This window comes from Onychostruthus taczanowskii, unplaced genomic scaffold (genome assembly GCF_017590055.1).
Source record: "Onychostruthus taczanowskii isolate IOZ18803 unplaced genomic scaffold, ASM1759005v1 scaffold39, whole genome shotgun sequence".
In the NCBI taxonomy this organism is placed as follows: Eukaryota; Metazoa; Chordata; class Aves; order Passeriformes; family Passeridae; genus Onychostruthus; species Onychostruthus taczanowskii.
Window position 1 is genome coordinate 608,254 of NW_024501348.1, and position 15,765 is coordinate 624,018.

A 15,765-nucleotide genomic window follows, 5' to 3' on the forward strand; every position below is an offset into this window, starting at 1 on the left:
GTCTCAGTGCAATAGATTGAGACAAATGGCAAATCACAGCATGTCAATATGGAAAAGTTTGCCTAAAATTATGTTTCTTACTTCAAAAAGAACACATAAGAATAGATGTTTACCATTCTTTATAGTAGTATTTTCATGTATGGAGATAACTACTATATTCCTTAGGACATCTTGAAAGAAGAGGTACTTCAGGAGCAGAAAATAAATTAAAACTCCTAATTTTCAAGTGTCTAATCTTGCAGTTTAACTCTGTGTACAGAGTTGTTGTATCCAATTCCCTAAGGGATTTTTTTTTCATAAGGAGAAAACTCACAAAATTTTGGTGTTCAAATGTAACAAACTTCCAAACCAGGAGTTACTCTTAGGATTTAAACTTCAATGTTTCTGTACAGCTGGAACTGTGAGACCACGTACACCAACAGGAAGAAAGGAAGGCCTGCTGGTGCCCTAGAAGGCTGGCCTTTACTGAAGCTCAGGTCTCTGGCTTGTCTTAGGAAAGCAAAAGATTTCACTCCAAACTATAATCCCAAAGAAAATTTGGTAAGGAAACTTCTGGCCTTCTCTGTCCACTCTTCCTCACACAAGTGGCTCCAATTGCCCCAGTCTGTAAAATGACACAAATTTAGTTATCCTTCTAAAGCATTAACAAACTTTTCTTTCCAGTAAAAGAAAGACATAAGTATCAATTTCTAAGAAAATATACTGCTCAAGAAAACACTGCAATTTAATCAAAGTAGACACAGAACAAAACTGCAGAAAACTATACAAACCCTCCATAGAAAGCAAACATCCAGTTTCTTGTAGAAGCTGTTTTACAATAGTGGCAAAAAAGGAAAAACAATCTATTTACTCTGATAGAGCCCTGCATAGAATTGAACATATTTTTGGAGACTTGGAAAAAAGACTGTAGTGGACTGATCTGGCTTGATGCCAGGCACCCACCAAAACTGCTTTCTCAGCCCCCTCCACAAATGGACACGGGAGAGAAAATAAAATGAAGAGTTCATGAGTTAAGGAACAGGAGAGACCACTCAGCAAATACCGTCATAGGCAAAATGGACCTGAACTGGGCATGTTAATAGAGTTCATTACCAACAAAACCATAGCAGGATAGTGAGAAGTAAAATAAACCTTAAAAACAACTTCCCTACACCTCTTCTTCCTTCTCAGCTCTCCCTCCTCCCCCAGCAGTGCATGGAGACACGGAATGGGGGTTATGGTCAGTTCATCACCCTGGGCAGTTTCTCCCACTGCTCAGGGAGAGGAGTCCTTCCCCTGCTGCACCGTAGGGTCCCTCCAAGGGGAGACAGTTCTCCATGAACTTCTCCAGCCTGGGTCCATTCCACAGGCAACAGCTCCCCTCAGACTGCTGCCATGTGGGTCACTCTTCCACGGGGTGCAGTCCTTCAAGGACAGGCTGCTCCAGCCTGGATTTCCCACAGGGTCACAAGTCCTACCAGGAAACCTTCTCCAGCATGGGCCTCTCTCTCCACAGGTCTGCAGGTCCCTGTCAGGATCCAGTTCCAGCATAGGTTTCCCAGGGTTCCACAGACCTCTTTCAGGCAATCTGCTCCGGCTAGGGTATCTCCCAGGGGCTGCAAGTGGATCTCTGCATCCTCGTGGACCTCCATGGGCTGCAGGGGCACAGCTGCCTCACCGTGGTCTTCACCATGGGCTACAGGGGAATGTCAGCTCCTGGAGCACCTCCTTCCCCTCCTTCTGCACCGACCTTAGTGTCTGTACAGTTCTTCCTCTCCCATATTCTCACCCTGCTCTCCTCTGGCCACAACTACATCTGTACAGTAACTTTTTCCCTCCTTCTTAACAGATTACAGAGGTGTTACTATCATCCCCTGCTTGGTTCAGCCTTGGCCGGCAGCAGGTCCATCCTGGTAAGTTTCACATGGCAATGAGTTCCTCATAAATTACTTTAAGGTTAGAAAATCTGAAAGTTTTGTCTAAGAATTCCTCCAGAAAACAAAAGTAAGGATAAAAATTATATAATAATAACAGCAAAGTTTGAAGCACATGACTCTGGCCTTTACGGCCACTTGAGACAGATCCAGCACTTCCAGATCATTACTCATGTCATTCTGAATAAATCTGCTGTTCTCCTTTATCATCCCCTGGAAACACCTCTTTCTTTTTACCAACTCTAAAACTAATCTTGATTCATTCTTGTAAGTCTTAGAAAAAGAATACCCAAGTAGCTCAAATTAGGTAAAATCTCCCTAGATATAAAAGATCAATAATCTCTCTCAAAACATTATTACTTTTTAATTGACTCTTGCTTTTTCTAAATTATTAGAATTAGGAACATAGTGTAACTTTCTTGCCATCCTCTTCCAGAATATAGATCTTACTTCACAATATTCTAAAAAAAGATTTTTGTCTATTAATAAAAAACCTCCTTGCCTGATTTCAGAAAGCACAGGTTCCATATTTATAGCTAATATCTAAATTCTGAAGAATACATGCTACCAAACCACAAGAGTTTAGAGACAGATCAAATTACTCAATGTTGCATAAAGCATTCTCTCAACATTTTTTAAATAAAAAATATTTATGTAGCAATAAAGGGCATTAAGATTTTAATTTGCAATTACTGTCCAGTCAATACCAAGTAACTCAACTGGAAATAACAGGATAAATCACAGTGCCCCAAATCTCAACACCAATCAAAAAGTGACCAAAGTAGAAGCTGTTCCTACCTCACTGTTGGAGCACTGGGCATAGGTGCCCACTCCATGACGTTTCTAGGCACAGGGCACAATGAGCTCTGGAAAGAGTGTCATGGGTGCAGATGATATGGCAGCCTTATGAAAATATTTCAACCGAACCAGAACAACAGGCACTGTATCTATCATTGGCAGTTGCTACAAGTAGAAAGGTCCAGAATCCCTCTCTATGCACTGAGGTGAAAGGAAATAAAAATGCAAAGCAAACTCTGCTACAGCAGGGCCTGGGCATCATGATGAAGCAACATCAGCAACCGTGGCAGTACAAACTATGCTGTAGCAGAACCCATAAGCATGTAGATAAGCTCAAAAAATGAGCAATCAATTGGCTCAACACCATCACAGCGAAAGTCACATCAAGGTTAATAACATTTCTTAAATACACAGAATAAATTAAGTCTAAATTCTAACCAAAAGTCAAGAGAGAGCTGACAGGAAGATAAAAACCCTGCTCAGGTAATCAGCGATATAGAGAAGTTGTCATACACTGTATTACTATTGTAACAAGACAAAAAGATCCCCATAAAGAAGTTCATCACGCTACAATTACTGTGTAGACAAAATATTTAATAAATTTACTTTGTTAGAGAAAATAGACCTTTAAATTAATTTTAATTTTAGTATCTGATTAACAACAGGATGACTCACACTGAAAAATACCAGTTAACTACACAGCTGTAGATGGTCCAACATTTTGAGTGGGCACATTGTAATTAAGGTTAGTAGAATTGCTTCATATAAAGGTTACTTTTCCTATGAGCAAACACAACTTTTCAGTTACTCCAATTCTAGATTGGAATTAGACTGGAATTGTCTGAATCAGATTTCCCAGGGAATATTTTCTTTTATATCTTGGAAACAGTTGTTTCTGAAAATAAGTTTTATCACATTTAAGAAATTACTATGGCTCCCTCTTTGAGAGCAACCATTTACATCTGACAAAAATCTAATCTCAAGCTGAAATAAGTTACATTTATCATGGTATCATAGACTGGCTTGGGTTGAAAGGGTAAAGATCACCTAGTTTCAAACCCGCTGCCATGGACACCTCCCACTAGACCAGGTTGCTCAGACCATCCACCCTGCCTTGAAAACTTCCAGGGATGGTGCAGCCACAAGTTCTCAGGGCAATCTGTTCCAGTGCCTCATCAGCCTCACAGTAAAGATTAAATTTAAACTCCCTCTCCCCATACTTCCATACTCTAACCATAGAATCATAGACACGCTGACTTGGAAGGGGGCCATCAGGACCATCAAGTCCAATCCCTGGACCTTCACACCCCAAGAGTCACACCACATGCCCAAGGCTATTGTCCAAATGCTTCTTGAACTCTGTCAGGTGTGGTGTTGTGACCATTTCCCTGAGGAGCCTATTCCAGTGCTCAAACTCTCTCTGGGTGAAAAGCTTTTCCTCATATCCAACGTAAATGTCCTGACTCAGATTCATGCAGTTTCCTCGAGTCCCATCACTGGTCATCAGAGAGGGCGTCAGTGCCTGCCCCTTTGCTTCCCCTCGTGAGGATGTTGAAGACCACAGTGAGGTCTTCCCTCAGCCTCTTCTTCACCATCCTCTAATCACAACTCTCATATGTTCTACAAAAATTTCTAAATACTAAAATATCTTCCACTTTCTCACTTTAACTGGGGCATTAAATTCATAGAAAGATGGGTACTGCCCATCTCTGTTGGGGGTAGAGGGAGGAGAAGACTTACCATAAATAATTATTTAAAAAATCAGATTTATATTCTTAACATTTCTTTCCTATGGATATTTGAAGTTGTATACTCTACAGAGTGTGCAATAATTCTGCATATTCCAAAGGTTCAGATTTAAATCTTATTCAATATAATATCTATAATCATCTCTATCCTCCACAATGATAAGTTTTAATACTATTATAGAAATAAAAAAATCTTGGGACTTACTCGGAAGTAGTCACTGCAGGCTGCCAGGACTGCTTTATGTGCATGGAATTTCTGCTCTTCAGCAATTAGGGTAATATCACAAAGAATGCCATCACTTCTTTGTTGGTTCAGGGCTGCCAGGACAGCATCGTTGTGGGAGCTGGACTGACAAAGCCTCTGACCTGTCAGCATTTCCTGAACACTGAGAGGGGAAAGAGGAAAAATTCTGTCAAAAACAAACAAAAAATAAAGCACAAAACAAACACATGCTGACAGGAATACAGAACAACTTTTTCTAAGACAAAACAGTTTGATAATTCTTGGAAAGCAAAGAAGTCAGGAACCCTGTCAGGCAAAAATCTTTACACAGCATAGACATCAGAAGAAAAGCTCAATATAACAAAGCATTATGAAAACTGATTATATACTCAAATTTAAAAACCTCAATGGTTCTGATTTCTCATTTCCTGTACCAGAAGTCAGCCAAACTCACAGGATTAATTTTAGGATTAAATGAGAACAATAGAGGGCTTAGGTCAATGGACCACCAGAAAACTTTAAGTGGTTCAAACTGAAGCATGGGTGAAAAGGAGGGTATATGTATGTATGCAAGAAGTTCTACTATAAAGTATGACACCTCATGGTCTCAGGTGGCCTGTTTAAGTCTGATGCTGAGTTACTGAATGTTTTCAGACCACTTCAGGCTATTCATATTTATGAAGTGTTGTAATGTTTTTTGTTTTTTTTTTGATTGTCTGTTTTGTGTTGGGGGAAGGGAGAGGACGTTTGCTCAATTTTAAAATGCCAACGCCTTCTCCACCTCTGAATATTTCCATGTATGAATAGAAGATTTGCAAATAATCCAGTCTAGGACTGCCTGGTTGCAGCTTCCTTTCTCTGTAGCAGAAGGAAGAGAAGATAACTGTTGATGCAAATGGAAACAAATCAAAACATATCAGCAAATCCTCTTTGGTACAAAACAATGCAATTGATTCGAGCTCTGTGAGACTACCAATTAAACTGCCAGAGAATCCACATATGTGTTTATAGAAGGTGAGTTTACAGAGAGTCATCTCAGCATAAATCAAAGTGAAGATATTTTTTAAAGGGGGTGAAAAACCCATCATCTTTCCAGCACAATCATGTAATTCACTGCATACAAGTACTATGCAGCAGCTGTGTGGCTGTGATATTCTCCTTTCTCTGCCCATCCTACTCCTGCACCTTGGGCACCTGTAAACTACTGCATACCTGCCCTGCAGACTGTTTGCTCTAATCTAACCTGCTCTTTTAAAAAGACAACAACTAAAACATTACTTCTAGAAGAAGGCTGGCCAAAGAGAAATAACACAGGAACAGAATGTATCTGAATTTAACTGCCTCTCTGACAGTTCAGGTTTCACATATGGACATGCCCTAAATACATTTCAGAAGGACTCATTCAAATTACTCTTTTTTTCTTCAGCTGTTCTGTTTGTGGAACTGAACTCATATTCTAAATTACATTATCAAGAAATCTAACTTGCTAAACACAATTTTTAACGGTTATTTCTCTTCTGTAATTTCTATAGCAAAGTGACTAAAACTAAGGCAAGTATAATACATTAATGATACCCTGAGATGGTTTCTCTTTACTTCTGTTTTTATTAGCCTCTCTCCCAGTGTTGTAAATCAAGACCTTCACTCCTCTTGCTTTTTTCACCATCATCCAGAGGACTATTTCATTCAATAGAGAACATATCTGGGATTTTAAATTGAGTTCTATCATAATCCATTTTCCAATTCAGTGACCAAAGTGAAAAATCAGTTGCCTGTAACCCTTGTGCTAATAACATATGGAGAATGCATACACATGAAAGGCAATTTAACTGGAATTTATGAATGAAAATATATAGAATAATTAAACATAACATGACTGATTATTTGTAGTGATATTGTCAGTTGATAAATTCAATAGCTATAAAAGCAAGCAAGTTCTGATCCTCTTCTGCTGCAGAAGCATGGCAGAGAAGGGGAATCAGAACTGGAATGATGAGGTGTCCCAGTCATATCAGGGAGTTTTCAGATCAGAGTGTTAACTGCTTTGTGAAACAGAAGCACCAGCATATCACACTACTGCAAAGTTCTGCAGAAAACCAATTCAGTTAATAAATTCTGCAGAGTGTTCTGTCTGAAAGAACTATGTTCTGCTCCCAGAAAGTAATTAAATTATAAATGACAAATTCTCTATTGCAAGAATGGGTGGTACAAACAAATGAGAAAGGCTACATGGGGAAGGAGACAAAAGGGAAGGCAGAAAGATTAATTTGAGAGAATCTTGCAAGACATTTCACATAACTGGAAAAGTAATGTGTCCCAGACAGTGGAACACTACAGAGACCCAAAACTATCACCAGCCACCATTCCAGATGCAAAAAAATGGCAGTTGCTTCCACAATCAAAAATTCCAAGTATACACTAAGGCATAAATAAGATAAGGTATGAAGAGACTGTAGGCCTCCAATCAATCCCAGGCACAGTTTTCCTTGCCTGAGATAAGAAGCAACAACAAGGTAATATATTGCAGATTATAACATGGATATGTATTTAATAATGTGAATTCCTATCTAATGAACAAAACTATTAGTTTTACTTTTTTCTACTTTCTTAACTGAATCTTTGGTAAACATCATCCCAAATGTTAATAACTTCCTACACACTACCAAGTACTATACCTCAGGCACCTCTCAGATGGCATCCTTCAGTCTTCTGAATATCAAAACTTATAATCCTCTAGGGAAAGCTGTGAGTGTTCCAGCTAGAAAAGAAAATGGAGAGGAACATTAAAATTCAAAGCATACACAGCCTCAGCCTTAAAGATCAATACTTTCAGGATGTGCAATTCAAAAGCAACTTTCGCTGTCTAGATTTGAGTACAGTCTTTCTGTACGGAAAGCGGCCTTTCCTCTAGTCTTTTCTAGAGATTCACACCCTGCCATCTCAACGTCCTACCCCTGCTGCCCTTGAGGAATGCTTTCCACAAACTCAGGAACACATATATTTCAAAAAAGCTGAAGAATGGTGAGGAGGGAAGTAATTGTACCAAAATTCCTTCAATATGAAGAGTAAGGCAAAGGCATGTACTAGTATTTGTTTACTTCCCTGAATAACACACAGTTTTTATGTTCAATGATCCTAAGGGTCTTTTCTAACCTAAATGACTCTAGAATGTTATAATCATTCTGGCAAATAGAAGCAGTATAGTACAATCATTTTTATAAACACAACAGCTCTTTTTTCAAAAGGCAAAATACTAAAGTGACCATATAAATAAACACAGAACAGCTGAAGTGTCCAAAGACCTAAGTTATTGAAAACAGGGTTGTACTGCACATTTTTAACTGGTGTAGCAGCCAGCACAGCTGACAAGACATTTCAATTTCCTATAAGAAGTACAAAAGAAAAAATAGGTTTTAACTGAATAGTCAAAAAAGAAAAGTACACTCCTTTGACTGCTTATTTAAACCATGTGTGGCTTCTTTAATGTAACTCAGTAACACTGAAGTAATACAATTCAGCAAAATCTGAAGAATGGAAAGCTTTCCATATTTTCCTCTCTTTTCCAAAAAGACTGCAATTCTGAGCAGACGGGTGAGGTCATAGAGAACTTATGCTGATGATTCAGTGGGATACTAAACAAATGGGTGTGCAGTGCTTCCAATGGTGGTTTCGGAACATTTCACTCTCTTCATCAATGACCACCATTCTAGTTCTATTAAGACAATTCACCTTATCCTTCAAGAGACAGAAAAACACAGCATATTAAGTTGGTATTGTCAATTAGGAAAGCAAAACCACTTCTGATCAATGTACCTGCTCTTGTATACACCCATACATCAATACTGATGTCTGCCCTTCAGAAATCCTACACCATCCAGAGACTGGTAGAGAACAAATTCAACCTTTAAGAGGTCCAAACTCTCTGGCCCACACACAGGGGGGGGAAAAAAAACCACAAAAAAAAAAACCCAAAAAAAACCACACACACAAAAAAAAAAACCACAAACAAAAAAAACCCACAAAAACAACCAAAAACCACGAGCAGCAGTGAGAGCAAACAGAGGAAGGATGAAGACCTGCAGGGAAAAGCATTCCTTCTACAATAATTAAGGCATATGCATCAAAGAATTAACAAAATACTCAAACAGACCCATCTTGCATTTAGTGGTTCTACAATAACAAATCAATTTTCCCTAAACTTCAGCACTCCTCCTTTCTCTTCCAAAGTTCCAGCACTGCATGCCTCACTTAAACGTACACAAGAGTACAGTGGTAAATCATTAAATCAATACTCCTGATTTTATTTAGCCATATAGAATTAAGGCAGCTAAACATCTTTAATAATGGGAATTTGAAAGCATTATTTATCCTTACTGAAAAAAAAAAAAAAATTAAGGAGGCACTTCCACCTGTTGCATAGATATGCTGTGCCAGAACAGTTCTAAAATAATTTGCAGCAAGAGTTTATTTCTATTTCAGACAGCTGGATATGTCTCCATTATATAAACTGTGATTGGTACCTAAGGAAATTCTTTGCATTAGAATGTTTAAGACATAGTATTGTCTTTCTATTTAACTACTTTAAGTAATCAAATCGGTTTAAAAGATTAGTTTATAAACTTAAGGATAAGACTTTTGGTTTAAATGGAAAACTTTAAATCCACCTAAATCCTTCTGTTATAGTGAAATACTCCCTAATGCTGGAAATTAACAGGAAAAATATAGGCCAGACATAAAATGTTCATTACATTCTAGGTTTGAGATACATGCTAAAATTGCCTAAAAGCATTTTTAAAAAATAATATATTATTTACTCTTTAGGATTTTGTGATGAACACTAATTCCCAATACTACAGTATTTCACAACTAAAATTTATTTTCTTATTGCTCCATTAGTTTTTTCACATCCTAGAAAAGTGCTAAAATTAAAAATTTGCGAATGAATAAAACTAGTAATGATCTAGCTAGCATTGCAAGAACATATTATTTCAGTAGGGAATGGTGCACCATTCCTAAATGAAATAAAGAAAAACCTCAACAGTAGTTTCCTTACGTAAACACAGTGTATCTAAGGATTTCAAAGGTAAGCAATGCAAAAGAAATCACACTGTCCATGAAAATGATTATGACAAACTAATACACCAAAACAGTGTTTGCCCTGTTTGCCTGATGAAATGCCAGTCTTTCTATATATATTTTTGTCGCAGTCTTATGACACAGCAAAATAAACAGTAGGCTTTGTGCACTCTCAGGAAATCTTGGAATGAAGTGTCACTCTGCCACATCCATTGCACAGTTAGGCTATGCCACTTCTTTAATCGAAATTACCAGTGGAGTTCAGGAATTATTTGTTCAAAAATCCCTAAAAAAAAAAGCATTTAAGCAGACAGTATGTCTTCCTTTATTTTAATCAAATATAACACTGGTTTGGAAATATTAGACAAAGTAGTTTAGTATCCAAAAGTATTTATTGGCAGAATGCATGTTCCCTTTTCCAGAAAAAAGTCTTGTTCATTTAAATTAATCTTGAGGAGCCAATACCATGCTCCCAGTTTACACAGAACACAGGAGGCATTGAAAGAATTCCAGTCAGACCTTTTCTCATCCTTTTGGTGGGCTTATTGGGGGGGTTTCTTTGTTTTTCTTGTGTCATTTAGAAACAAACTGAAGGTGAGAACATATTTCTGATTAATTCTTGAAAATACAAGCCACCAGAATATGGATTAGATTAAGGGGGGAAGGGTGTAGGAGATCAAAATAAAATTCATATTCAATCTACTTTATGAAAATAACTTAAATGTTCCAAAATTCACCGTTTCCTCCCCTTGATGTAACAAGCTTTTTTTTCTAGTTCACATACCTGATTTTACAGAGTTGCCCAAACCATAGTTCAGATCATCACAAAACTTATTCTGTTGTGTAAACAGGCTCTGTATTTTATACTGGGTACCTAAGAAATATTTCTTCCACCCTAATTATGCTTCCTTTGTCTTGCAAACTAGTAAAAAATGTATATTCATAATGGGAATGGCAATCTATTAATAATGCCTGAAAACATACAGGTTTTCTACATAATTCAAGCTTATATAAAATAATTACCACCTTGGTGGTTTCATCAATAGTTTTCCCATTTGCTCTAAGTAAATAAGAACAGAGTTACAATCAACTTCAGTGTGAACCCACTTACAGAGCATGATACAAACATTATTTCTGTTAGGTCACAAATTAAATTATTTTAAAAATCTGATTTTAAATGTGTTCTTAATACAAAAATAAAATAGCATTGCATTAAAAGCTTGTACTCTTTACTAAGGTAATTAGCTCTTAGGCAGGAGATACTAAACTATCGCACTCCCATCTCCTGAGCCCCAGCCTAGGTTTAGGGGAAAGCGAGGGTTCTATTACCTATGTAGGAGTCAGAAAAACCCCACCTGACTGCCTGCACGCTTCTAGGAACACACTGTGCTGTGGTGGGAGAGGTGAGACTCTGCTTTCCTCAGATATTTGACAAGACTGACATAAAAAAGTGAGAAAAATCAAAGTGAAACACAGGCAACTTCCACTTCACAAGAGTTCAGCTTAATACAAGATTCAAGAGATACTAAAAGATGCTTTTGTAGACAGAAGAAATGTTCTCTTGCAAACATGGCCAGGATCAGAACACCTTTAAAAGGCAGGGTGGAAAATTACAGAGCATTTGGTGCCTTTTATCCCACATAAAGAAAATAGCTTAGCTGTGAAAAGCTGCAACACAAAATTTGAGCTAAATATCTTTCAAACTGTTCACTGAGACCCAGGCAGCCAACATAGACAAATCTTCACTGCAGGCAGATGCAGTCTGCTCTTGAGATGATCCACGTTTGGAGGGATGTGGGAGAGCCAAGAACCCTTGGGGATGTCTCCAAGCAGCGCTCCTCACAATGGCCCCTGCTGCTTCAGAGCCACTCATGGAGACAGGAGACTGATTTTGGGAGCTAGTTCACCACAAATTAAGTTGCTGATCTTCTGTTTAACACTAAACTTCACAGAATGGCACTTTATTCATTAAGTACAGCTCAGCCTTTAAAATCCTCCAGTGTATGAAAAGCCCTCTAATTTCTCCTTTAAATTTTTACTTTATATTGGGAAAGCCACTGATTTATCGATTACCATATCACTTCAAACAATGCTGCTTACCAAAAATATATTTCAAATCATTAATTTTAGTTCATCAAACTATGTAGGCAAACCCTGAGTATTTAAACACAGATCGTAATCTCATTTCACATAAGTAGCTTTTAGTTACATTCCAAAACTTCACTTTACTTGTCAGTAACCATAAAAAGCTGTTGGTTCATAAACTTCACATTAAATGTGGAGATTTTTTCCATTCCTCTGGGTACAGATAATGTATCTTTTCAGACAGCAATATTTCATTTTGATATATTTACTAACATTCTTAATTATGACTATTGTTATGTTGGAAAATAGTAACTCTACATTACTTACAATAAATTTGCTGTGTGCCAAGCTACTTTACATAGAAATTTATTTAAATTCATACGCTCAAGAACTGGTTAAAAAGACTAAAAATAATGAATATATAAATAATTTTAAAGATATTTTGCATTTTCAAGCGGTTGTCTTTAATTAGTTATCTTCTTTCCCTCCAGTCACTCCTTTTTCAAGTGTGTATTTTAAGTATTGAAAAATACTTCCACTTAAACCCACACCACTTCAAGTTAGATGCATGGACAAACTGAAGGGATCATGAGCTCTTTCTTGCAAAAAAGTAAAATTTTGAACCAACTGGATCCATTGTGATGATAAAGCATTTGTATGCAATGAAATGGTATTTTCACTTTGACAGCTCCAAAAAGGGTTTAAATATGGCCTTTTTTAAAAAAGGAAATACAACATTTAAAAGCTAACAGAAGTACACTATATTAATTTCATTCCAGAATGGCATCACAGCACATCCTGACAGAGGCTGCCATGGATACAGAACTAGACCATTAAGTTTTACCCATGGCAATTCTCTGTTCTAGCCTGGCTCCTTATTCACAGGAGCTTCTGCTTCTTACTGTGGTTTTACTAAGCCAAAATAAATCATCCTTTCAAGCCATACTTCCCTTTCTCTCAGAGTCTCTTCAGAAACAAAACTACGGGTTTACTATTCAAAGAAAATAAAGGACAACATTATCTTCTACTTTTAAAAATCACATCTCTGCCAAATTAATTTGCCAAAAGGAAAACATTGGAAACAGATTTAAAGTTTGACTGCAAACATGCTCTTCTGAGTATAATAACACATTTTTCCCACATACCTTTATAATACCTGGGAGATAATACCTTTTCTTCTTTTCACTGAGATCTTTGAGAATTGGAATATTTTTCTCATTCCATAAAAAATGTTCAAGAATGTCAAGTGTGAGATGCCACTACCCAATGTTGTCAGTGAAATCATCACTCAGCTCAAACACAAGCTGCTCAACTAATTTAGTGCCTCAATACAGTGAATTTCAAGAAAAAGCTTTCATAGTACTGAAAACCCCTTAGATTTAATATAAATTACAAAATTAAGGGAATAAAAAAATTGAAAACCTGGACTTGTTTGGGAAAATAGAAGTCAGTCAAAACACTTCAAGAAAAACTTCAGCAAAATTAAAATAAAAACACAAAAAATTCAAACAGTTAGAGTCTTCTGACTAATTACAAACTACTATCTTGTGAGACTGGAAAGGTCATTGCTATCTTCAGGCCATCAGCTATAGTCAATTAGAATAATGAGGTTTATTTTCTGTTACCACCAAATTACCATCTGACTTCACAGAATAATTAAGATCTTAAACCACAAAAATATAAAACGATATAACAAGGCTGAAGGCTGTATGAGTAGAACAACATCTTTATGTCTTTATATCTTCTTTGTGGCATTATACCTTCTACATATCTCAATATATCAGCATTTTGAAGATTTTTTTCTGAATACACATTCAGATAAAATAAAAAGCCAGGCTCATGGTCAGCCGTGTAACTTAAGGCATATTTTACCCAAACTACCACCTGAGAAAGAGTTTGTTGCATTCTAGAGGTAAAACCATAGACAATCCTGTAACTCAACTGGAAACTACACAGGGGAAGTCTGATGATTCTGAAGACAAGGTTTGCTTCCAGGATGTGTGCACACAGTTTCACTTACTACATTTGAAAAAAGATGACAGTTTTATACTACCGTAGTAACATAACTTCATGCACTATCATCTTAGCTTTTCAGAGCACTCACTGTTGCTGTCATTTAAGCTATGACACTAATTACTCACCTGCTGAAAGGAGCAGGACATAACTTCCAGCAAGTTCATTTATCATGTCTGGGAGAACAACATTACAACTTGATCCTGATCTCATTGAAGAAATCTCAGTTCAAGGCAGGAGACTGGACTAGATGACCTTCAAGGGTTTCTTCCAACCCAATCTATTCTATTTCTCTATGAACTTATTTTTTCATCTTTCTGAAAGTTACACAACAAATATGCAAAGCGATCTCAAAATGAAGTATCTAATCCATACACTCAGTTCACAGTTGTTATAAGGGACAAGTCAAAAGGTCTCTGCTCAGTTTTAAGGCATTCTGCTGCTGGCATAAGCCAAAATCTTTATTACTTTGCAAAACTAGGCCTTCAACATTTTACCTCTAGACCTTATAAAAAGGAAATAAAAGATAGAGCAACTTTAGTAGTAGCAATTGCATGGTATTTTGGAATTTGATTTGCATTTTCATTAGATTTTTTAAAACCAAGAACCCCATTCTTCCAGTCTAAACTTACTTTTTTAGAATATTTGTCATGTTTGTTGCAAAATCATAGAATGGTTTGGGTTGGAAAAGACCTAAAGATCATCTAGATCCCAACCATCTGCCAGGGACAGGGACGCCGCTCTCTAGAACAGTTTGCTCAGGGCCCTATCCAACCTGGTCTTGAACGTTTCCAGGCATGGGCAGCCAGAACTTCTCTGGGCAACCTGTTCCAGTGCTTCACCACCTTCTGAGTAAAGAATGTCTTCCTAACATTTAAACTAAACCTGCTCTCTTGCAGTCTAAAACCTTTTGCCCCTTGAACCTTGTCCTGTCACTACAAGTTCTTGTAAGAAGCCCCTCTCCCACCTTCTTAAAAGCCCCGTTTAGGCACTGGAAGGCTGCTAGAAGGTCTCCCTTTGTCTTCTCATTGCTGCACAGCCCCAGCTCTCAGCCTGTCTTCATAGGAAAGGTGCTCCATCCTTCTGATCATCTTTGTGGCCCTCCTCTGGATCTGTTCTAATAGGTCCACAAATGTGAAAGGTTTCTCTAAAGCAAGTCAGAATGTTTTATTGTGGAATGCAACAGAAATTTAACTAGAAATATCATAATTATATCTCCTGATAACTCTAGAAACAAACATGGAAAGGGACATATAATAGTGAGGTGTGGTTGGAAATGGTGTCAACTTCACCAGAGCCTCACTCAGTAAAGCCTTATATTTTTAACTTTCACAACCATCAAGATGCTTTTATTGAACAAAACAATTATTCTTTTCTAGAGTATTGAGAGTCAAAAATACATAAACGTGTTTTTGAAACTACTTCAAATCTCCATATATATACACCAGATAGGAATATACAGTACTGCAGTCTTCAATCTTGACAATTCGGCCACATGAACTTTTCATATCTATGACTGAAACATTAAAAAACCACATAAAAATACTAAGTGTGAATTCTTAATACTGTATAGTCTTGCATAAGTCAGGTGATCAGTTATGTGTCTACATGGCATTTCCAGTGAAAAACTATTTCTATATTTCAATAAAAGCACAGAGAGTTTATACATCTCTATAGGACCTGTAATAGCCCTTCAGCTTCCTCTGTGAAATATCATTCATGAAGTTAAAAAGTTGTGATTACTAGCAGTTAAATAAACATGTACCTTCTAAGAATGGCCTTCAGTAGCCACAGGGTGGCAGAACTATATTTCAATATAACTTGCACTTTCAGGACAGTGATAGTATTTCAAAGAGTGGGTTTTTCTTTCCCTTACAGCATAATTACAATGATGTAAAATACTTGCTCA

At 37.2% G+C, this 15,765-nt stretch overlaps 1 protein-coding gene across 1 annotated transcript in view; it reads right to left on the minus strand.

Annotated features, from left to right (window-relative positions):
- The window catches only part of KLHL32 (kelch like family member 32), a 119,567-nt gene that overhangs the window by 86,537 nt on the left and 17,265 nt on the right, over nt 1-15,765 (minus strand). The window contains exons 2-3 of the mRNA XM_041412337.1: nt 7,358-7,440; nt 4,665-4,845 (exon numbers count right to left, since the gene is read on the minus strand). Coding sequence (XP_041268271.1) covers nt 4,665-4,845; nt 7,358-7,380 — 204 coding nt within the window. The 5' untranslated portion in view covers nt 7,381-7,440. The remainder of the gene's footprint in view (nt 1-4,664; nt 4,846-7,357; nt 7,441-15,765) is intronic.